This window comes from Sinohyriopsis cumingii, chromosome 6, assembly GCF_028554795.1.
Source record: "Sinohyriopsis cumingii isolate HCF-2022 chromosome 6, ASM2855479v2, whole genome shotgun sequence".
NCBI classification, from domain to species: domain Eukaryota; kingdom Metazoa; phylum Mollusca; class Bivalvia; order Unionida; family Unionidae; genus Sinohyriopsis; species Sinohyriopsis cumingii.
In genome coordinates this window covers 145,987,035-146,013,481 of record NC_142966.1, presented here as the reverse complement: position 1 = coordinate 146,013,481, position 26,447 = coordinate 145,987,035, and the positions used below count along the sequence as shown (strand labels likewise).

The following is a 26,447-nucleotide window of genomic DNA, read 5'->3' as shown; positions in this document are numbered from 1 at the left end:
ACTAACCCAAGTTGGACTGGGTAGGTGTTGACGAAAGCTAGGGCTAAATGAGGTAGTCACTAAAATGCACCTGCTACCAACAGCAAACAATATTACTAGCCCTGCATATTCTCCCTGAACAAAATAAACTCTTCTATGTAATTTGACCTCACCATCACAACGTTGAATTGTAACTTAAAGGTTTTTCAGCAGAATATTGTCAAAGCATCCCCCAGCTTTGGTTTATTGAGTTTAAGCAAAATATGTTATAGAAATGAATGGTTCATGAACAGTAGTAATGATATTGCTTGATAGGTGTTGAGACATTTTACACTTTTAAGAAACTTAATTGCTGTATTTTTTTTTCAGACCTCACCCACTGTTAGAAAAGGCTTCAGCAGCTAGACACAAAATTCTTCAAACACTCTACTCTATCTAAGACGACATTGGATTGTGTATTAATTCCTTGTTTAGATTCGTACTCATGACTATGTGATCCTGTGCAAATGTTCCACATAAACAGTGCTATAAATTTATATGCAGGATGGGGTGACAGTTTTTCTTTGCCTATGTCATGTACATTGTTCTATGGGCAGTTCTTACATCTATTTAGGCAGTGAAAAACTAAAAGAAATGATGTGCAGGAAGAGGTAGGACCTTGCTTACAACTGATGATTTTTACAACTTCATGATCCTGTAAACCTGGTCTTGGATTTTTTGCAATTTTAACCTTTATTGTTTTGGAACTTAACTTTTAATTGGCATTATAAAGCCAGGATTATGCTGATGTGTCAAACCCTGTACATAAACTTTTTTCATTATTGAACATTAGTTAATGTAATGACAGTGGAAGTAAGTGTCAGTTCCATTGTTCACATGGTTTCAGAAAGGCAGACAATTTGGGACATTTTGTAGACCTCAGACAGAATTTTATAATACATTTCTTGCTTTTCATCCTCCAGCATGATGGTGGCCGGAATAAAACAGGGCTCTTGCAATTACAGTTCATTTAGAGCATTGTAACTTTAATAATTTTTTTGTTGGTATCAATTTTCATGGACTTAAAAAAAAAATTCATTAGGTCTTAAATTTAGCAACTGGGTAAGGCAGACCGTTTCTACAGAAGGATAATTGGTTCATTGGTTTGCAGCAGTAGACTCCGTAAATATTGCTATCTGATGAAAAATCATGAAATTTCCAAATTGCTGCCAGTAATCTTGGAGCTCAACAATGCTTTATAAATTTAACATTTGGTTGATGTCTTAACGAATTGGTCTTAAACATTTGTTTTGTCAGCAGCTGCTAATGTGTGTCCAATTCAGGATATGAATTGAAGAGATGCACAAACATCTGAATGTGTACACTAGTTTTTTTAACTCCTGTAATTGTGATCAAACCTGTGAGATTAACGATTTTAACCTTACTAACTTTAACTACATATAACATGCACTAGACTACAGGCAGCTTAGATGCAGATTTGCCAAATTGACCAGCTTATAAATTTGTTTTGTTGGTTTTAATGGCACTTTTAAACATATTATTGGCTAAATCAGGCATGTGCATCCTATGGCATGCAAGCTCGATGCTTATTTACATCATAGGTTTCATCTTTATAAAAATTGCTTATCCTGCCTGTGCCCTAGAGGAAGTTTCACATGCCTGGGCTATATCATATAGAGTAAATACTATCTAAGTGTCTTTCCAAAGAGCTGATCCAGGTTGGTATCAAACTCATGACCCTTGAATCATCAAGTCTGATGCTATGCCAACTGAACTACTGCAGTTCCCCCCTCCAGCATGCAAAATGAGAAGTTTTTGCTGGAAATAAAGAAGAGACTGCATGGATCTGGAGGCACATCAGGCAATGGCACATCAGAGCTTATACCATTGGCAGTTGAGTGAATCTTTAATACAAGTTAAATTGGCGCTTATTCAAAGAATCTAGAAGGTAATAGAAAATATATTTGTTTAAAATTCTCAGTACAAGTGGCTATTGATGAATAAGAGTGCCTTGTACAAGTCCAGTACCATCAGTGTTATAATGAACAATGAAAATACTGGAGGCTAGAGTTCATTGCAAATGTAATTATCCTTCACCATGATAGTTGATTATAGTTCCTATAGTTTTGAACATTTTATTTATTAATTTGTAATAATGCAGTTTTTAATCAACTGAATGTTCCTTCAGGATGGAGAGTGAGTGCTGTATCCAAGTTTTCGTAATTGCTAGATTCAGTGCAGAATGGACTAGCTGTATTTTCAGAGTGGGATTACAATGTATCATCTTCAGTTATTTGAGTACCAAGACATTTTGTAACTATTCTTTTCTTTGTATAACATGGCAAACATGTGCTTTATTTTCATAAAGTGTTCATTAAAAAGCAAGAGTAAACATATCTCACAAGGATTTATTTTATTGTATGTAACATCGCTAGAATAAAAAGGATTTGAAAATAAATGAAGTACAGTATTATTACATTTTCTTTTACTTCTTTTGTTGTTGGTGAAATATGACATTCTCCATGTACAGTCAACTCCGCTTATATGCATAGCCTTGGGACTGGACCCAAGCTATGCATATAAATGGAGTATGCATTTAAGCGGGATTCATGTATATTTACAATGAAAAATGGGATCATACTTTCACTATGCACTTAAGCGATCTATGCAATTAAGCGATATGCATTTAAGTGGAGCCGACTATTTTATAAAGTGACATTCTCCACGTATTCACATAAACAGGGTTCCCACGCCCTCCTGATTCGTTTAGGAGGTCCTGGAATTCAACTGCAAAAGGGTTAGTAATGTGTAGCATTGGCACAAAAACGTTGTAATTAAATGGAAACTCTAAACACTTTATTTTGTTTCGTTTAGAAAAAGTATCTCCACTTTCTTTTTTCTTTTTATCAGGAACAATATGGTTATCGTCAAACACAGATTCCATTGCTTGTTTGATTTTGCTGTAAAACACTTCAAAATTCGCATATTTCAGTTAAAAAGCTAAACGAAAATTTTGTTTGAGAAAATGTTATTTTTCTACTGCAACTTTGCAGTGAATGATTTTCAAATGGTCATATGTTGGTAGCCATGGTTGAGTCTGGTAAATAAGAGATTTCTGCACATGTACCTAATCATTTTTTGTATGCATGTACAGTCATAAATTTCCTTTTTCTGCACTGGAAGTTTATTCGCATGGTCTGACGTGTACCATCTACTGAGGCAAGACTAACTATTCTTTCATTCCGAATTTTTTAATAATAATTTTAAATTACAGACTATAAAACATTGTTCAACAATGCATGCTTTGAAGATGAGTGTTTTCAAGGATGGCTTAAGTGAGTAACCTTTTTGAAATTTAAAGTGTTCCTTGAAATGTGTTCAAAGTATATCAACATTTCCTACATGAGATAGTCCACCTTGACATAAGAAATCAGAGATGCACAAGAAAAAATCTTACAGAGCGGGAAACTGACTCTGTTGTTTCTTTGTTCAATATGTGTGCGCAACTAAATCTGGTAAAAGAAACTCTAATTTTGACATCAACACCACCACCTAGTAATGCTTAGATACATGTTTTGGTGATGAAATCAGGCAGCTTTTGATATAATGTGAAACTTGTCAGTCATCAAAAACTGTCTTGTTACTTTCTCGTGGAGCAAACTCGGGTTGAAAAAGGTTTTAATGTAAAAAAAAGAGACAATGACTACCAACATGCCAAGAGAAGAGCCTTGTTGCAAAGAGGTCTATATGTGACCATTTAAATAGTACTGAAGGACTACAGAATATCAGTTACAAGTGGCATGCTTATGGCAGCTCCAAGTGCATGGTCCAGATGGAGGGCTCATCTGGAGGAGATGGCAGCAGAAGAGAAAAGGAAAAGAAATGATGAATTTGCTGAACCGGAATGTTTAATAGCAAAGAAGATAAGGCTAGAAAGAACATACACTCACCTTATGATATTGTAGATACACTTGCAGAGAACACTAAGTCTCGTAAATATTTAATAGTCAAATGTCTTGAGATGCTGCTAAAGACAAGAAAGAAGCTCTTAAATAAACTTGAAACAGAATTGAGGCAAAGAAAGAAATAGGTCGACAGTAGGCACCTATGTGCAGTGAGTTTCTGAAAAGTCTTGTTTGATTTATGGAATAATTTTTATCAGTTTATTATATATGTATATGATCATAAGAAATTTATCTTAACTGCAGTAATGTATCTTTAATAAAAGTATCAGAATTTAAAAAGGACTCTTAGTCGTTTTCTCCTTAAAATTTCCTGGAAAATTAGCATTTTGGGACAGGAACCCTGTCATACAGTGACATTCAGCATGTATTCTCTCATTCAATGTTTGTGTGATCTCTAAGCATTAGCATCAACTTTCATTCTTGTCCGTTGTAGTTGTCATTAAAAATGTGTTATGCATGAATGAAGCAGTTAATATGTCATCCAACATAGCAGTATGCTGTTATCAACTGTTACTGCAATTTAAAAAAAGGGGGAAAGTTATTCTTCCTTTATTTTATTTTCTGCCTTTAATTTGTGATCTGTCAGTCAGTTGAGAAATCAATAATAACACAAGTTGGGTGTGTAGCAGGCATGAACTTTACCCCCAAAAAACTCCTTAAATTCTTATAGGAGAAGGGAACTAAGTCCCTCAAAAATTGATAGACTTAAACCTAATTCATAATTACAAATTGTGTGATATTTTTTAAAAAGATATTTTACATAAGATTTTTGTGTAGAGCAATTACAAAGATGGTATTAAAAAAGATGGATTTTAAACTTGAATGTACTTTAGGATGCTGAGCTTTTCTGGTGAAAAACTTTTGCAACATCAGCAATTTCCAGCAATACAATTCGTGTATTGGGAGCTATATAAAGAGATCCATTCTTTGGAAACCTAACATGTATCTACAATTAAGATTTAGGTACCCACTTCTAAGTCAACTGCAAACAAGAAATATCCTGCTTTAGCAAAATGCACCCCCTGATTAGGGTCTATGTTGTTTGTTCTAATGATTCCTAACAAACTGCAGAGACTCAGATCTGCTGGTGCATTATGCAACAGCAGATCTGGGTCTGTACAGTTTGCAGTTGAACTCATCTTATGAGCGAGTATGGCATATTACTGTGCTGCTTGCATGCACACATATTCACAAATACTTATAATTGTATGTATTCAATAAATAAGGAATTTCTATTTGCTCTTTTATGAAATGGCTAAATTTGTTAATGAAGTTTGATATTTATATAACACTGCCAGATATAAATATGAAACTTAGTAACAATTTCATAATTCCTAATTCCCAACAGAAGGTAGATCTAATCATATGCAACAGTGTTTTGCCAATCACTCATATTATACAGGTTACAGCAATTACTGTGATATTGGAACATGAGAGTATTAGTCAAGGGTAACTGGTATAAGCAACCATTACATTTCATGTACAGTTATATCACTTGATTAATCAATCTCAACCCCTCACCGATTGCAAGGGATTTAACTTAAACAAGATCAATCAAGCAGTCATGATTGCCCCAAGCTTCATGTGATAACAAACCAGTGTCAGTACTTTAAAACATCTGATATGATTACATATGGCTTGTGAGGGAAACATTGTTTGTTATAATCACAATGGCATAATACAGGGCATACAGGCAATTAAGTACATCTCTAAACCACATTTACAATTGTTTGAATAACTGGTCAGCATAATTTTACTTCTTAAAGATATTTTAGTCATTAAAACATCTTGCTGAACTTGTTAGGTCTCAGAGCACTGTCAGCTCAGACCTGTGGCTTTTTGAGGTCTTAGACTTGTGTAGCTTTGTCATGTATTCTCCATGGTTATTATAAGAGATTATCATTTGCTTCTGCTTTTCTTGGACTTCTTCTTTCTGGACTTTTTATCAAGTTCCTCACTCTCCACTTCTGAGGATTCTGATGAAGAAGAGGAAGAGGAGCTTGAGCTGTCAGAAGTAGAGCTGTCTGAACTTGAGGATGAAGAAGAAGAAGAGCTGGATGAAGAAGAGGATGAGCTGCTGTCAGAACTTGAACTGGAATCACTGTCTGAGTCTGATGATGAGGAACTGGAACCATCAGATCTACAATTCAGTGTGCACTTTATTAGATTACATATTTACAATGTAATTTAAGGGCTTAAAACAATAGAACTGCACTTTGAGAAATCTACTGCCATTAAAAATTCAAAGTTTTACTGTTACTCATTATTTGCAAGATGGCATAACCAAACAATAGGGAACACTTAATAGGCATGAAAATATTTACCCTCCAGGTCCATCTCCCCCCCCCCCCACTCTGGACTTGACCCCTGTGTTATATCTAGGAAGCAATTGAAATCTCCACCCTATAACCATATATGTGCTATCTGGTAATTAAAAAAAGATTTATACATGCAACTGACAATGGTCGTTGGTCTATCCTTACCCCCCCCCTTTTCCAAAGGGCTGAGCTTACAGAACACAGCATGGAAATCCTTGAGATCTACACCCAGTGACGATGTACATACTAACTGAGCAGGAATAAACAAATGCACAAAACCAATGTTCAAACTGATTAGTCTTTGAGAGTTCTTATCCAAGAGGTTCAAACTTCAGGATTGAGGTCAAACTTGGGAAGCACGAAAATATGTTCTACAAAAACAGTTCTTGTTAAATAGTTTAATATTTGCTTCTCTTCAACAACAAAACATCTAAAGACACCCTTCACAATAACTGTAGCTTTTCCCACTTACCTCATAAGGTATTTATTCAATTAACAAGAACATAGTACATGGGATGAATGCAAACCTTTATCATTTCCAAGGAATCAAAACTTGTGCATATAGCGAAGTGAAAAAACACTGCTGTTGAGAATATTTTTCATAAAACTGTCATTACCTTCTCTTTGTTTTCTTCTTCTCTTTCAAGCTTGTGGCTTTTTCTCTAAAAATTACAAAGAAAATTAGACATTCATGCTCAAGTTTTTTCTCACTTGCATTAGCAGAAAGCAAGATCTCTATCACTATCCCTGCAGACGGGATAACAATAGATGCTATATGCAATTTATCAAAAAGAATTAAATACCTCCAGCAGAAGCAATTATGTTCAATATAAACAGTTTCTATTTGGGCATGCAAGATGGTCATAAAATCTTCTTTAATGGTGGATCAATAGGGAAAGATTTGTAAAATTTAATCTTTTTAAGAAATTACAAGGCATTCTATAACTGACCATTCAATATGAGTAAGGAACACTTTTCATTGAAATTAATTGTACAAGTTATAGAAGTAATTCATTAGGTAGACTTATAGACTGTCCAACTCTGTGCACAAACACTATATTTATAATCATTAATCTTGACACTCAGTTGTTTCAATGAACTATGAAATCTTTCCATTGACCAATAAATCAAGGCTATGTAAATGAAGCAAGTGATCACTCTATCAATTTGCCACTGTTAAGACTTAAAATTTTGTACCAACACAATCTTGCAAAGAAGTGAAAACACATACACACATATAAACAAAAGAATATATACTTACAAGACTTCTAACTTTTTATCCTCTTCCTCTTTCTTTAATCTCTTTACCATTTCCTTTGTGCGTGAGGGTCGATAAACATATTTCCTCTTTCCTGTGCACTCAAATGTGAAATGTCCCTTCTGAAGACACTTTTGGCAGGTGTAATTCTCTGCAGAGGGTTGGCTAAGAACAAAAAATTAATGTTTGTTAACATCTGTCAGAGTATATTCCACAAAACACCACTACAAAAGGTATGTACTCAAATTAGTTTACACCAGCCCCACAAAACATGGTTGCCATTTTAAATTTGTAATAAATTTATAACCTCAAAAGCTTGCTGCCTTGATCCCAACCATCAAACATGCCCTATGGACCAGCTGAGATCTTACTTTTCTCAAGGGTGATTCTATGTGCTAAAAGAGTTTTGATGTCATTCAACGAAGTATTGATCAGGAATTGTTCAATAAACATGCTGCAAAGTATACAATTAGTTTTTCTATACCATTTGTTATATCACCCACTTCCACCCCCACCCCTGCCTGTACCCTGGTGCATTACAATGCTACAACAGTAATTAATATCAACAAACTATCACCAACCATTCATATCCAACACTGTGGTGATATTCTGCTGCAGACCAAAAACCCAAAGTCCAGACTTGTATCATACATAATATGTTTTGCACCTTGATTTGATTTAATCCCATGAATACTTCTGGCATTGTATTTGCTGAGAGACATCCCACCTCTCTGCACATCTGTTGTGTGCATGCCACTGTTATGAAATAGATAGGTATAGCCAAACAGTAAACAAAATACCCTCGAAATGGGATTGATGCTCTACTGGGCAAAAAGAATTTCCAGGCGTTCAAGATAAAAACATTCCTTCCTTTTACATATCGAGTGTTGATACTATCTTCAGCATTAACATGATTTCAATTAGCCGCTGTGTTACACATTTAGATGGAGTAGTGATAACAAGGTTTTTAAAACAGTCATCATGGTAGCCATAAATGATGAATGATTGCAACCAACTTAATTCAGGAAAAATTAGGTATCTTAAAAGTTGGATGATACAGCCATCTATTTGGAGAGGAGTAGAGATGATAACACTTTCAAGATATGACCATCCATTCAGGAGCAGCAATAAGATTTTCAACCATACTAGATCGACACCGTTTTCATATAGGGCCAACTAGACATCATGAGAAGTCTTTTAGTGAAAACCCCATGTTGATATGACCATCTATTCAGAAGGAGTAGCAATAACAAGATTTCCAATTAGGCCAATGTGTTGGACATATTGGACTTCAGATCAGCACCATTATCATAACAAAACATCATCTGAAGTCTTTTAGTGTAAAGCGCATGTTGATATGACCATCCATTTAGGACAACGATAACAAGAATTTCAAGATGGCCTTTGTGGTGGCCATACTGGATGTCCGATCAGCACCATTTTCATTTAGACCATGTAGACTATGGGATGAATGTGTGTGTGACATTCGAGGCAAACAGTTTAGGAAGTAGCAATTTCAAACTTTTGCTAACTGATGGACTGACAACAAACAAGAAACCATCCCATAAGCTCTTCTGGTATATGACCAGTAGTGCTAAAATGTATTAACAACTGGGCAAACCTCGTCGGCTGCAGCCATATTCTAGATGTAAGATATCGATTTGGAACAATCCGGTCTTCTCTTGTGATGTTTGTTCAACAAGGCTATAAGAATATGGACATTAGACTTTTGCTAACTCTAAAAGGCACCATGCTGAACAGAAGTAATACCTGGGCTTCTACAGCGATGATTAAACTGATGTTAATTTTATTATCTGGTTATATTATTTACCTTGTTACTTCTTATTCATTAGATATAACATCGATTCTAACATGCCCTGTACATCGCAATCAAAATGCCATTAACAGTCTCTATTCAAAGCTACCTTGCATAATTTGTGAGCAAATTAATTATGGATTTTTCTTCTTAAAAAGATGTCACACACACACACACACACATATATATAGCCAATTTGATCTCTGTATTAAAAATAATTCAAGTTAACAGTCTCTACACATGTTATGCTTTATAGCAGTTACAGATCAGAAGAGTTTATGGGCTGTTCCTTTTCTTGTTGCATGTCTTTTGTCTGTGCAGTGTGGGTATGTGAGAATGCTTGCCAGTAGCTTTCTGTGGGTGTGTGGTTCTTCCCTGGGTCTTCCAGGATTATTCCTCAACCAAATATACTGGCGGTCATGTGTAGCCAGCCACAGTGGCCATCATGAAATTTCTTTATCGCTAGTCCTTCTAACTGCATGGTGTTGTCAACATGGGGTTTTCACCAACACTTGTTATGATGTCTAGCTGGTCCTAAAATAAAAATGGTGCTGATCTGAAGTCCAATATGGCCACCACTTTGGCCTTCTTGAAAATCTAATTATCACTATCACAATTTTTCCTGTATGGGTGGTAATATCAATATGAGGTTGTCAACAAAAGATTTCTTATTATGTCTACATCAGGCCAAGTGTAAATGCTACTCTTTGGATAGTGTGGATCTGACAATATGTCAGCCATCTCAAAAAATCTTGTTATAACACCTCTACTTAAACACAAAATCATACTGAAATGAGGCTTTCAAACCAGATGACTTCCTATGATGTCTAGTTGGTCTTTAATGAAAACGGTGCTGATATGGTGACAAACATGGCCGCCTAAACAACCATGTTGAAGATCTTGCTATTGCTAGTCCTGAATGGAAAGTCTTATCTTGACAATATTGTTATCTCTACTCCTTTTGATTCAGGTCAACATTACACGGTGGTGTACTACTTGGAAGACAAGGCCATGCCATCAGGTGATTGGAAATACTGCCTGTTCGGCATGAAAGAGATTAGATAGTAACTGATGTGTCACAAAGCTAAAATAATGTTAGTACCAGACAATCTACTAGAATACCACGCAAGCATACTTTCTGAGTTTGGCTCTTCATCAAGACCAGTTACGGTCAAACTTTAATCTCTGAATTTCACTTTTTCAGAAGAAGAAGAAAAAAAACGAACGAGGAAATGTGTTCATTACGCCTAGAACTTTCATCCATAAAAAACCAAATCATGCCCAAAAAGTACTATGCAGAAATGATTATTTGACTAACTGGTGTCCACAGCACAAAAGAAAGTCTAGATCAGTCATGGCAAAAGAGCCTTACCGACAGACACACCACGGAAATCGAAGTATATTTTGCCAAATTTATTCGTCTTGTGATAAAGAGGGGAGTTCCGACCAGTATTTTCATTTGTCAATGCACCATTAAAGACCCTACATTGCAAGGGATCTGGGTACAATGACTTTAACACGATGCACTGGACACCTGATTATTCAGATCACTTGGTTTAGATCTCCCAATTTGTTTACTTCATATTTTTACGGTTCTATCACCATATCTTTACATTTATTTCATAATAATGTAAGGGAAAAATATATTCTAGTTCCTTTAAACAATTCTCGCCATAATTTATGAGCAAACTGAACTTAAGTTTTCCTCTACACCGTTAAAGGGCATCTGAAGGTGAATTCCGACGAATAAAATCCATTTTTATTTACGCCATGCAAAAAGCTGGAAAACTATTGCAGACAATTAGACATTGTTATTACAAATTCACCATCTAATGCAAATCATGTTATGACGACAAAATCAACTATTCTTTGACGCAAACATAAGCTTAAACCAAGAATACTGAGCGGAGCAATACGAGTCATGTTCATTTTCTTTAACAGTTGTTCATACCTACATCCCACCCAGACCGAATAGTCTAAAGCACTCGCCTTTACCGATTACTACCATTTTGCCTCTCTCCGCGTTGGTTCGAGTCTCGGGCTTGGCAAATGTGGGTATTGGAGAAAGCTTGCCAGTAGCGTCCCTTGCGTAGGTGGTTTTCCCGGGTCTTTTCCTCGAGTTACCATGTATAGCCTATCCTGCGCTGAGAAATGGCGTTAAACCAAAAAACAACAACGTCCATCCCACCAACAAATGCATCGTTTCTACCATGAGAATTTCACCATACCAACCACAAATACTGATGATGCAGTACTAAAATAAAAAAGTACATACACTTATATAAACTAAATTGCCACTGCTTAGCAACATTTGGTAAAATCTCCTCCACTCTTTACTTAACGTCCAACAGCAGTCTTAACAAGCCGAATACTGAGAGGGTATTTACGAATATCGATTTGTTTTATTAGTACAAAAAGCATCTACAAAATTTCATTATCAGTAGACGAGTTTATAACATCATGATTCTAGACTTAATTACTCCATACTTACAAGACAATTACTACATGAGGCATACACATTTCCAACGCATGTAATAATATAAAAAAAGAATGAAAATGCGACGGAGTCCGAACTCGCAACTCCTGCTGAATGCGTTATAGATTATGTTATAACCACTAATAAGATCAAATTCGTTTTACGCTAAGTATGGATCACTGATTTTTAAAGACGGATAAGAAAAGAGCGTGACAGTCAGTACACATTATTTACTTCTTTGTTATAACACTGACTAACCAATAAAGCGTAATCCACAAAGAAATTAACAAAGTATTAGGATACAATGCTAAGCATTTCGTCGACTCCAAAGCGTGTCAACAAGCCACTGTTTGATGATGCATGCAAAGACACCTTCTGGGAACAGAAAAAGTCCTTAAACATTTCAATGCCAATCCAACAACTGAAGATCTCAATCAATACCGTATATACCAAACTAAAAACTCCTTATATAATTTGGGAGAGTAAGACGAAAACAAGGAAATCCTACAACTCTAGCCTGAACTCTCGTCAGTATATTAAATCAGTATGAAATATAGTACGAAAATTCGTTGGCAAAAACAAAAGCTGCGTCAAACATTTCAATAAATGTGATGAAATTATCACAACCATACCAGAAATCTCAAACACACTCCGAAGGAAAGAAAATCACGAGAATCATTCTGAAAAACATGCGCCGTGTAAAAAAAACCTGAAAGAAAAGGCTCCCTTCAACTACAAATCTGAAAATGCTAACGATGACAATAAACCTTTTGTTTTCAGAATTACAAGACTCTCTTCTTAAAGCGCACGACTCTTAAAGGTGAACAAATGCTATTCACTACCAAGTTTTGAAACACCTGATACAGCCATCAATACATTGCTCAACATTTTCAATAAAATTTGGTCAAATGACGACTTTTGTCAGTCTTGCGGAGAAGAAACGGTGATAAGGCTACAAAACTCTGGAAAAGTCCAAACTAACCCTTCACACTACATTAACATGACGTACTCGCAAAACCATGGAACGAATGATATATGGTAGCATACTCACTCTGGTATCTCGAATGCAACAAGCTATTATCAAAAGTTCAATGTGGATTCAGACGCCTGAGAAGCACAATAAAGCTTCTTGTCAGACTCGAAAGATTTATTAGAGAAGCTTTAATAAAGAAAGAACGAACAGTTGCCGTCTTTATTGACTAGGGCTGAGAAAGCTTTACGATAAAAATGAAGTACGACACCAGGAATAACCTATTCAACCTAGGTTTAAAGGCCATTTATCAAACTTACTTTATCTTCCATATTTTGATTGATAGAAATTTCAGAATTAAGGCAAAGCAGTCTCCTTTGTGAAAGCTATCCTCTGGATATGACCGTGTCGCAGGTCAGCATACCGTCAGTCACACTGTCAACATCAAAATGAACAGTGTTATGAAATGCCGTAACGCAGAACTGATATGTCAGAATACGACGACGATTTCTTTATCTGGTATCGATCAAGGAATATTTAACGTCAACTACATACATGTTTAAATAGAGTTTTGAAATGGTAAGAAGACAATGTGTTCAAATTTTCCAGTTCTAAAATTGTTAGTATACACTCCTGTCAATTACACAGAAATCATTTTGACACATAACTCAATCTTCAAGGCTATCTTATTATTGTTTGTGGAGGAGACCGAATTGTTATCGACTGTAAACCAACTTTACTTCGGTATATAATTAGAATCGTCTGGGACAAATGTCAATAAGCAGTGGATTTAATCGTGGCATATACTGATTGGGTGATCAGGATGTTTTGCTCCGATCATAAAGTCTAATTCTGATCATGGTTCCAGTGTATACGTATCATCTTGTGTGTACGTATCATCTTGTGTGTACGTATCATCTTGCGAATCTTATATGCAGATGAATGACCGATACACAATCAGGGACTCAGACTCTTCGTACATTTAGAAAGTTCCTTTCAGAACGCCTCTATGATGAGCAATTATTTTTTCTCCGACCAACGAAACCGACTCTTCATTATGATACCAAACTATCATCGTCTATCTAGTCTGCACATGACGTGATCATCAGGCCCAAATACCAAACTATGATCATCTATCTAGTCTGCACATGACGTGATCTTCATGTCCAAATACCAAACTATCATCGTCTATCTAGTCTGCACATGACGTGATCAATCAGGTCCAAATACCATACTATTGTTGCACGCACACGGGTATTTACTTGACCGAGCGGTTGTCAAACCCTGGCGCGATTCTCGCTAGAAGTCATAAGTTTCCCCGACTTTCCAAAGACTTCCATACAACCTCAGTTGTAAATCAGAAAGCCCGACGTGTCCATTCTATACCTAAATTTTCCTCTAATTAATGCAAGACCACAGATAAACCAAACTGTCAACTATCTATCAACCGTACATCTGCGTGTTTTGGCTTCATTATGTTTCCGTACCACCAACCGTTCACGCCTTAGAACATATATGAGTACTCCCTAACAATGGGAACTATTTTAACTCCGCCACCTTAGGCCAGTCAATGTATGCTTTCCAGGCACATTTCGCCGATATAACTGCACCATATTCGCCCGCATGGCGACATAAACGGTTTCTGCCAAGTCCCTTTTTATTTATGCCCTTGTGTAATTTACCGGTTTAATACCGTAAGTGCTGTCCTTGCAGTCACGCTACCAATGTATACCACTAAATTTTAATATGTACTATTTTACTCCAGGGACATTCATTCGGTTTTGGTCGGAATTCACTACTAGTGAACCAGGACATCATGGAAACACACTAACACTTCACTCCGTGACGTTTGCTCCTATTAATTAGCTCATTAGTTCGGGTCAGGAATATTTCCATGGCGCCGAATTCCAATAATCAAACAAGTAATCACACAAATCTAAGAATTGCTTAAAACGGGGCACTACAACCACGTGCACATACTCTAAATTTACTACACTATCATCATCTATCTAGTCTGCACATGACGTGATTAATCAGGTACAAATACCAAACTATCATCGTCTATCCTGTCTGCACATGACGTGATCGTCAGGTTCAAATGCCATACTATCATCATCTATCTAGTCTGCACATGATGTGATCATCAGGCCCAAATACCAAACTATCATCATTTATCTAGTCTGCACATGACGTGATCTTCAGGCCCAAATACCAAACTATGGTTATCTATCTAGTCTGCACATTACGTGATCTTCAGGCCCAAATACCAAACTATCATCATTTATCGAGTCTGCACATGATGTGATCATCAGGCCCAAATATCAAACAATCATCATCTATCTAGTCTGCACATGACGTGATCATCAGGCCCAAATACCAAACTATGATTATCTATCTAGTCTGCACATGACGTGATCTTCAGGCCCAAAGACCAAACTATGATTATCTATCTAGTCTGCACATGACATGATTTTCAGGCCCAAATACCAAACACTATGCTCAGAAACTAAATTTAATTCCACCTTTTGGCATACGAAACTGTCATCGCTAATTAGAAGCAACAAAAATCAATGTTGCGAATAATGCAAAATACCACCATGGTTATGAACACAACACAAAAATTATATTTTATCTTTGTAAATTTAAAAAGTCTCTACAAATTACATCTCTTTTTTGAACGTAAATCAAGTGAATCAGAGCCCCTTATCGTAGCCATGTATAGAGACGATTCAAAATATGAAGACGAAGCTGGAAATGTCAATGCAACACCCCATGACACCATCTCGAGCCGGCTACCGGATGAAGCCGCACTTTTTACTGCGGAAATGACAGACATGCTAAAAGCTTTCAATTACAATGAAACCTCTAAAACAATAATCACAAGGAAACACCAGAGTGGCATCCGTAGTATGGAATAAATCGTAGAGAGGAGACGCACTGTGCCAATCGTGTATCTGACACGCATACCTGACTCTGGAATACCCCCTGAAGGGTGAACATCGACCAGATGGCACGTCACTCGACAGAGGAACACATTGTTGTCGAATGTGCCGACTTCCACTCTAAGCCTGAAGTATTTTGACGTAAACTGCACGTAAACTTTAAGATGATGAAACCACCCAACAAGTCTTGAACTTTTACGGGGAATACGGTCTAACAAAACAAAAACAAAACAGAAAAACATTTGCTGTAAGAATTTGATGAGTTACTTTTATCTTCTATTTTAATTGTATTGTACGGAATGCTTACATCGTTATGTTTTCTATATTATCTTTTTGTAATTAATGTTTACATCTATATGGAAGGATTTCTCTTCCTAAAGGTGTACGAAAATTGACCCCTCGGCCCTCCCCATGAAATGGTCAGTTCCTCATAGTAGAAGAATTCGCTGTGTTAATAGGTGTATCTTATGTGGGATGATTAAGTTAAATTAACCTTACTCAAAAAAATATGTTGACAACGGAGAACTAGCTGATAAAAAAATAGGAAGTATTGACACTGAAACCTACAATTTACTAACAGTATTGATATAAAAGGCAGGGAAATTCAGTGGGATACCAACACCCGGGCAGGGAAATTCAGTGGGATACCAACACCCGGGCAAGATGTGTATCGGAGAGGGCCAGCAGTTTGTGACAAATGCAACTGTTTTGCATAAAAATATAATAACCTTTGGAATCATTTTGTCATGAAAACATGTAAACCAAATTAAATTTGTAATAAGAATACAGGCGAATTTCCGTACATTCCATACGGACGGACTCTACCAACCAGAGTACCGGTACAGTGAAAAAGTACCGTGGTACGTACAACCGGAAACAAAAATACCACGGCAAACCTTTATACCAGTAATACTGCGCAGCTTGCGAATAATAATACTAACATGTCCATCATTCCAAGGCCAGCAAAAACAACTGACAAACCATGACTGAATTATTGCAGGGAATTTCAATGTAATTCGCCACCAATTCCACCAATGATATTCACAGAGTATGAAATAATATAAAGCAATCCTTAACTATAGGAAATTGAACAATTTCTTTCCGTGAATCGACATCATTTATCGCTTTGGTTTTCGATTATAAAAGTAATAATTTAATAGCTCATTTCAAGTATACTAAAAATTGATCTGTCTTTAATGAACACAGCCGTCTGATGAAGACTACGGTTAAGTGACTGTTTAATCTGGCAAAAATTCAGCACCAAGAAACGTTGTGATCTGTGCACTGAAATTGGTCATATACTTTCTAGAACCGGGCACCACGAAACACGCTGTACTGCGGTTATTTCTGAACCTACCGCGATAAACCGTAATTATATTTTTGGGATCTACACTTTAATTTTCTGGGGCAGGGGCCTGTGATTTCTTTTACAATTTCTGTATCAAGGACATCTTGATAAATTATCTTGTTCCAATTCTTGGAAAAATAACACCATAGTATATCAATTATATTATTTGAAATAAATATGTCGACATAAAAGGTAATAAAACAAAATGGACAGTACCTCCTAGTGCATGAATTTGCTGTATCTATAATAACTGCTGTGTAAGTTGCCATATGAAAACTGAAGTGGTATGATTAAGTTTATACTATAGATGACACCCTGTAAAAACACTGCTGATATTAGAAACCTTGTTGATAAAAATGGACAGTGCTGACAAAGCATAGTTTAACAGCTACATTGTTCATATAATCGGCAAGAAAACTGAGTGGCGATGTTAACATCCTGGCAAGAAAAGTATCAGATAGTGTCAGTAAACATTAAAAAAATGTGACTCACGAAAACAAGATAATGTTACAAGCCATGGGTATTTGCTTGACCGAGCGGTGCCAAACCCTAGCGCGATTCCGCTAGAAGTCATAAGTTTACCCCAAATTTGCAAAGACTTCCACGCAACATCAGTTGCAAATTAGAAACCCCGATGTGTCCATTCTATACGTAAATTTCACTCTAATCAATGCAAGACAACAGATCTCACCACTTTCCTAGTATCAACCACACGTCTGCATGGTTTCTCTTCAACAACTTTCCTTATCGTCAGCAGTTCACGCCGTAGAAACTATACAGCTATCCCTTAAAACAGGTAAATATTTTTATTACGTCACTTAGGCCAGTCGAATCATGGTTTAGGGCTAAATTTCGTCTGTAAAACTGCATCACATGGCGACATGAACGGTATCTGCCATGTCCCTTCTTGTTTATTCCATTGTGTAATTTAACGGTCTCTACCGTAAATACTGCCACTTCAGTGACATCACCAATGTACACCATTAGGTTTTAATAGGGACTATGGTACGACAGGGACACTCATGCGGCCCTAACCTGAATTCACTAAAAGTGAACCATGGCATCATGGAAACTCACTAACACTTCACCAAGTAATTGGCTAATTGTTTCGGGCTAAGGAATATTTCTACTGCACCGAGTTTCAATAATCAAACAAGGAATCACAAATTCTAAGAATTCCTTAAAACAGGACGCTATAACATAATGCGCCTGATCCAAATTTATTACAATAATATTTAGTGGACATGAAAAATTGCATAAAATTCAAACTGATAACATGTGCTTTCCTGAAAATCTTATGGTGATTCGCCATATGAGAAATGAAAACATGTACCTAACATATTAACATAGGCTACTAATACCTAAAACATTAACATTTTAATTTCCCTGCATTTTATATCAAGTTTTTGGGCAAAAGCTGGATGTGGTCCGAATATGTTTCACAACCGATTCGGCTGCCATGCTGGCATACATGTCAGGCGTCAGACATATAATAAACGGTCGTAACCATAATTATATTTGTAATATTCGAAATTAATTTGTGACAAATACATAAATTATATAGAAGAAAAAAAAAACTTTTTGCAATTATTTTGTCATAAAAACTAAAGGCATGCTTTTAGTATTAAATTCATAACAAGATTACTCCGGAACTTCGGTGAATTCCCTACTGACAGAAACTACCGAATTATTTGTACATTGAAAAAGCACCGTGATACGTACCATCGGAAACAAATACCAGGTAAACTGGTAAATCGTTCATACCCCACGCCTTTACTGTTATCAATCGTTTATACGAAAGCATATAGCAGCCTGTGGCAGCAAACGAAGTCTCTACTAAAGAACTTTTATTTTCGTGAGAAGAGAATCACAAGTGTTCGATCGATTTCGATGGTATCAGCACTAGTATTTTTACACCAGAATTTTTCAGCTGGCCGCGGCAATGGTCAAGAAGACTACCTGAAACTCTGACGAATACAAGGCATACATGTACATACAACCTGATTCATAACGTATATGCCAACACCATAATTTGTGTTACAGGAAATATTTAAAAATACACAAATCGTTCGAATAAAACATTAAACTGAAACAGCCAGTTTGTCAGGCCTGCATGTCTAAGCCACGATGACATTATTGAAATAAAACGTGTGACCATGACAATGAGATCAAAATGGTCAATGGCTGAGCTAGCCTGTCAGCAGAATTAATGATTTTGATTTATACAATGCATGAAGCAAGCAAAAGCAAATTAAAAAGGAAACTTTAACCATAACCTTATCGTAAATTTTATACGGTTGTGAACTTAACCACAAGGTTATAGGGGCAAGCGTGTCGAAGAATGAACTATCTTGGCTTTATTATAATTCTTGTAGGATATGATGAGAATACATTGAGGTGTTTAGGAAATATAATTAAACCAAAAAGAAAACTTAAACCAAAACATTAACTCAGTTTGATGTTACAGTAATCTTGGCTCCAATAGCATTCACCATCATAAAGGTGATGCTATATCTCGATTTCCACTAACATGGGCTCAACAAAAATTTAAAATAGTCTCGACACACGAATGCTCAACCAGATTGCCTACACTGGACATACAGACTCACATGGGTGAAACTACATGTCCCTACAACATGTGTGGTATGGCATTAAAGACTAAAAGATACTCAAACCGTCAGTCATCAGGAATAAGTAACATTAATTTTGTTCACATGATCGGTGGTTATAATATAACAGAATGTAAGGAATAAATTTCAACTTGTAACATGATAAAAAGTATGATATTTTACTGTTCCATTTACTAATAATAGAATATATCTGCTATAGGCTAATATTTTTTTAAATTTATTTTCCATTTAATGAGGAACAACTACAATATTTAAAATAAAGTTGAGCTGAATCAACTACACATGTACCTATATCAGACAATCTAAAATAATCTATGGTCAGCCTAAACTTTAGACAACTAACTACAGGGAGTGCGTTTGAAATGATGTATGTTCTTCCAAAAGCAACCGCCACTGATAAAATGCCAAACAACCGCTGTTATAGAGAAATGTACGTATGTAATGGTAGTTCTTTTCTCCCTCTCCCTACCCCCTCCCTCGTTAACATAAAACTAACTCGATATTCATGCGTCATTTTCCGCCCACAGTCGGGGTTCCGAGTGGCCTAGTGGTCTAAAGCGCTCTCCGTTACGGATCACTGCCATCTCACCTGTCTACGTGGGTTCAAGTCTAGGATTCGGCCAATGTGGGTATGTGAGAAAGCTTGCCAGTAGCTTCTCGTGGGTCGGTGGTTCTTTCCGGGTTCTTCCTCCACCATTAATGCTGGCCGCCATGCATAGCCTATCGTGTGATGAAAAATGGCGTTAAACCACACAACAAAAATCCCCCCCAGTCAGACGTACTTTATACAAGTGGTTTCGTTATGTAGCAAAGGTTCAAATTCATCCACACTTAACGATCAAATAATCAAAAGTATCATTATCCATTAACACACGTTTGAACTGGAATAAAACGGAATGAACCATTTTAATAGGTGTTTATTTAAATAAGATCATAGTGCACTGATGGCAAAACGATCGATCAACACGCTCATTAATCTAAGTTTCCTGTGACCCTTGTCACCCCATTTTTAATATTTGGATATATATGTTGTTGTGTAGGGTCAGAGTTCACTCCCTTCGAAAAGTTGGACTTCGCCGACACCATTTGGATCGGCATGGGGTAGCCGCTTACTAACCAGCCCAGCAAACTTGAACGACCTTTCATCGAGACATACCTGCATGAAATCAATAGGAATATGATTTATTTTCCCAAAAATCGTGAGCATAGCATTCGTCATGTCTTTAATCCGCTGACAGACGTTGAAAGTACGTCGTTGCTTAAATTTGACCTGGTTCTGGCCATTAGCATCTCGAGTCACATGAATATACAAATCTTGCAACCAACATGTCAATGACATCAGAGGTCATATAGTCACATGATATCAACAATAAACAAATTTCCAAAGTTGCTGGTCATATAATTTGGAAATATTATATAGAAGTCACTTAGTGATTGTAAATAAATATAATGCACACTTAATTCTCAATATATGTATTCTGAGAACAACGACCAGAAACCTGTCGGTATCGCAGCAGGGTTGTGAAAACCATTTTCAAGAAGTCACGAGCACGTGTCAGCGATGGTGTTGTTGGTATCAGGTCACTACCACATTGACATGTGCTCTCTGCGTAGTGAATCTGGTCTTCTTCAAATTGCTGCAAAATTTACAGATTTTCGGTCGTTGTTTTCATAATAAATATTCTGAGAAGTTTGATTTTTTATTTTTTCTATAAAAAATATTACGTGACTTTCATTTATATGTTCGATTTGTTTTCCTACAGCAACACTAGAAATCGTTTATTGCTGATATCACGTGACTGTATGACCTCTGACATAATGGTTGCTAGTTGTGTAGTCACGTGACTAAGAACGGAAATAGCCAGATCCAGGTCAAATTTCAGCCACGATGTACTTTCGTCTCGTCTGTCAGCGGGTTAAAGACATAACGAATGTTATGAACGCAATTTCTAAGAAAAAATCATATTCCTATCGATTTCATGCAGCTATATCTCGACGAAAGGTCGTTCAAGTTTGCTGGGCCGGCTACCCCATGCCCACACCAAATGGTGTCGGCGAATTCCAACTTTTCGATGGCGAATGGAAACTCGGACTACACGCTCATTTATTATTTTCTTCAGACACACTATTTCTGGACTCTAATACAAGTTAAAAACTAAAAATCCACCATTACGAGAATATTCCTTCTTGTCCCTGCTAATCAAAGCAGTTCCTCAACGATCGATCCAGTTCCAATCTACTGCTCAGCCAATCATAAGAAACTCAATAAAAAAAAATAGGATTTTCTGCAAGATATATATGGATAATGCCAAAAGCAAAAACTGATGATTATGTTGATGAACATTCAAATTCACATCTTTGCCTTGGAATGTAACCTAATTTTAATGAACAAAACTGGAATAGAAAAAATATTTACATTTATTTTGTTGTCTGCAACTATGCTGATGCTTGCCTTTGTAAGACACGAACAAACAACCCCACGACCTTGAAGTTTAACTTTGTAGCATTTATTGCAAGGTCTGTTCCATCTATTTGTATGCCAAATCTGATTAACAATCTGATCGGAAACAGAAGGTATACTCACCTCAGTATTTTCGGAAAATTACCTAAAATGCTGAAAACAATTCAAGCTGTGACTCTGACCTTTAACCCTTTACTCTGTCATCCTCAAGGATCATCCATATACACGGTGAACGTGGTTCAAATTTTGAAACAAGTTTATAAACAACGTATGTTTTCCTTCATAAAAGCAAGCAAGCAAACAAACTTTAACTGACAACTGTGACATCTAACCTTTCTACCTCAAATTCCCTTTTAACCTTTACATTTGATGGCGTGGGCCTTCAATCTCATTGGACGTTACAGGCCCATCCTTCACTCCCTGTCGTTGTAGGCAATTTACGATAACTCTTCTGATGCAAACAGGATATTTAAAAAAAAAAACAACAACATTAAAACAAAACAAAAGTTCACCGCTGATATTATCGAATCCAGGTCTCGCTTTCCGTGACGTTAACTGCAAACGAGATAAATTTAACACGTACAAAAAGAGACGAACCAAAATAAAACATAAACACGTACAAAAAGAGACGAACCAAAATAAAACAATATGTTATATGCTAGGTTCATCCACTCGTCACCTTTGCAATCCCTACAAATACTGAATCATGTGAAAAGTGTGATCTATACAATCGACCAAAAATTATCAGCTGTTTCGCCAAAATCGAGCCGTACAGTACTGAAAATATATACTTACGTAACTGTAAACGTGAACACCTCTTCCCTCAACAATTTAATCACAAGATATAAACCCAAGGCTTTAGCCGCTGATGCTACTATAGATTCTATTCATTTCCATGACAACCTATGATAAACACCCTGTACTGCTTGTCCACAACTCCTGATGTGAGTGGAGTTAATACTGAAATTCGCTGCGGTAAGACTAGCTAATATCAGGCACTTGCAGCATTGCTGATGCCAAAATAAACTTGATGGATTAACGCCATTCCTGATAAGAAGTATATCAGAAAATAATAAAAATTTTGACCTGAAATAATTATCAAAGAAACATGGCGATTTTCAGTACCATCAGCCTCTGGGGAAAAACAAGAGTCATCGACATATCCTCCCCTGTCCACCTCTTTATAACGACTCCTACTAAAAGTACCATAGGATCCAGCGCTCTTAATTACCAGCGAATTAATTGCTATACTAATCCAGCGTGGAGCCGCTGTCAGTCAGTCATCTGCGTGCCGGACTCGTGACCAAAATGATGTGGATTCGAATCTGCCATCGGATAAGCGTGGTTCGGTTACTGTGGCGTATCCTTGGGGAAAGGTGTGTGGTTTGGATTTTTTTTTTAACGTAGCTTTAACAATTTTCCAGTCACATCGCCACGATGTCTGCAATATGGCAGTTTAAAGTGATGTCTAGCACTGGGGCATCATGCCGCAGACATGTAGCATGATGTCCCACCCAGTCACATTATCCAGACACCAGGCCGACCAGTCCTAACACTAACCCCTTAATGCTGAGCGCCAAGCGATGTCCTTGGGAAAGGCACTTTATTTCAACTGCCACGATACAAAATAACCTATTTTTGTTGCTGTTCCATTAATAGTGACAATCTGAATAACCGTTGTTCTATTATATGTTGAGTATTTCCTAAAATCGCAAGTACTACACCCTGAATTATGGGATCCGAAAAATTCATTGACAGAATATCCAGTTTGCATTATGGGGATTCTGAGTTCAAAGTCTAGTAATATGTGTTATTCTTTCAAATGTTCAATATGATAACTTCTTATCCACCGCTGTGCTTCAAAGAGTGCGAAAACATCTCGGGTGGTGATTTAGATAATCCAAGACGTATATCAGGAAAACATTATATCTGTCTCCTTGTAGAAATAGTGTCAAATTCACATTTTCTTTCAAGGGTCTGGGAATAAAAATCGCATTTACATACCGTAGTGCCTTTTATGGAGACTATGCTCTTTAGATGGAAGAACCAATTTCTTGTAATAAATCAAATGTAAATAATTATTTTTGGTCAGTATTGGTTAGCGATAACCATTTATTTTGCATATTCGCTACAAAATCAAAATAAAAAAATTGCTATTAAATGATTGGCAATGCTTGCAGTGTACCATATAATTATGTGTTGAACGTATTTGCCAGAATATACTTTCTTCGTAAAAAATGGCTCACTAAATTTTGATATAAAAAGAACATTATTTAGGTGTTTGGGTACTGTTTAATTCTTTGGTAAGGTATGATTTCAATCGGGACATCCTCGACCTTATCCGTCGCATGCTAGAACAAAACCTCAGACGTAAATAATGGTCATTATGAACTGCCCTCCAACCCGTGGTTATTATAACGTCACAATATAGAGATGATATGTCATCAATAACAACTTGTGCAATAGTTGCAGAGAATTGTCTGAAAACGGCTGATTTCTTCAATTTTTTGTATGCAAAGCTGCAGGAACGACATTAACTTACGGTGACAGTAGAGATATTTCTGCATTTGCATAATAATTAAAAATAATAATAAGCAATAACACTGGAAACATAAATTCAGAATTTATATGTATGCCTGTCTGTCTGTCAAAAGTATCAGGCACTAGGCTTAACGCCGCATCTTGATCAATTCTAAAATGAAGGCTAACAGATACATTGTTTAATATGGGGAAAATATGTTTAAGAGAGAGAGAGAGAGAGAGAGAGAGAGAGTTGCTGTGTATGTGTGATTAACGCCATTTTCAGCACACGATAGGCTATCTATGGTAGACAATATATTAATGGAGGCTGAAGAATCCGGAAATTCCCTGGTAAGAACCAGCGATTCGCGATAAGCTACTGGTAAGCTTTCTCATATCCTTACATTGGTCGTGCCAGAGACTCGAACACAGTTCGACATATGAGATGGGAGTAGCCAGCAAAGGCGAGTGCTTTCGATCACTTGGCCACAGTGGACACAAGAGAGCAAATTTAATGATCACCACGCGCTAACGCTTTATTTATTTTGTATCACATATTTCAATGGAAAAAAAGATACAAATAGTAGAAGTATAAATATACGATTGCAAAAACAAACGAGAATATCCACGAGGTGAAATAAAGTCGTTCGGGGATAAATTACAAGAACGAGGGATGATACTTTTGAATAAGGATTTAGCATGTTCATTTGACGATTAAAAAAAACAAACAACAATTATATTAATTCGTCGCCTTCGACTGTACACAACAAACTTAGAACAAGCTGAACTCCTACCAAGAGGCCTGAGCCAATAAAACACATTTTAACTTTATATAATGTTTTATTTATTCTGCCACCGCTGGTGTTTATTTTATCCTTATGTCTCTTCCGCACATGTGTCAGTATCAGTGGTGTACGAAGGGTAAATGGCTCCCGGGGCGACGATGGCCCAAAGGGGTTGTGGCGTTCTAAGACCTCGAGGCAATCACCCCAACCAGTACACTACTAGGCAGTATTAAATAGTGAAAATACATCATTAGCGTGGATATGGTCTCCGGCAGAGAATTAATTTATTGGTAGTATTAAGTAGTAAGAATAAAATACAATGATGCCATTCATACAAGCTGTTGCTGTTGCTACGGCTGCAGCTACTACTCTCTAAGGTAAATCAAAAATCGCTTAGAAAGCAGCAGGGAAGTTTAACAGACCTTTTTTCCCAGACCAAATAAACGTTTCTACGAGAACTTTTCCCGTAGAAGCCTCAGAAATCAAAAATAAAGCCTTCTACGAGGATCAATTTTCGTACATTTCGGACCCAATGCATCAAGGTACCTCAATTGTGTATCACAAAAATATAACAATCCAGGCAGAAAAATAAAATTTTCTCTCTCGGCGATTTCAATCTAGGTCATTCGGGTGGGTCTCGCCGAGGTGGGGATATTTTTTTGGTTATTGTTTTTTGTTGCATGGTTGGCTGCATTGGTCCATTTTACGTCACATTAAAATAATATATTTTAAAAATAATATGAGTTCGAGTACCAGCGTAGTTGGAGAACCGCATTCTGCTAGATTAGCGCGAGAACAATTAGCAGCAATAAGGAAATTTATTCCCACGAAAGAATTATTTAAGAAAAATGTACGTGAATACGAGGACGCAGAGCAGGGATTTACTGAATTATCGTCGAAATTATTAAAGCCAGTCACGGAAGTAACCGAGCGAGTCTTACTTGGTGACGTAAAAGATCCGGATATCAGAAAACGCGGA

The 26,447-nt window shown here is 36.7% G+C and overlaps 2 protein-coding genes across 2 annotated transcripts in view; one reads left to right on the top strand and one right to left on the bottom strand.

The window, feature by feature from the left end:
• The window catches only part of LOC149798210 (ran GTPase-activating protein 1-like), a 110,902-nt gene extending 108,447 nt beyond the window's left edge, over positions 1 to 2,455 (top strand). Inside the window, exon 17 of the mRNA XM_089963296.1 lies at positions 349 to 2,455. Coding sequence (XP_089819422.1) covers positions 349 to 418 — 70 coding nt within the window. The 3' untranslated portion in view covers positions 419 to 2,455. The remainder of the gene's footprint in view (positions 1 to 348) is intronic.
• Positions 2,378 to 26,447, bottom strand: part of LOC149798209 (uncharacterized) — a 43,530-nt gene continuing 19,460 nt past the window's right edge. Inside the window, exons 2-4 of the mRNA XM_089963297.1 lie at positions 7,524 to 7,685; positions 6,880 to 6,924; positions 2,378 to 6,084 (exon numbers count right to left, since the gene is read on the bottom strand). Coding sequence (XP_089819423.1) covers positions 5,844 to 6,084; positions 6,880 to 6,924; positions 7,524 to 7,685 — 448 coding nt within the window. The 3' untranslated portion in view covers positions 2,378 to 5,843. The remainder of the gene's footprint in view (positions 6,085 to 6,879; positions 6,925 to 7,523; positions 7,686 to 26,447) is intronic.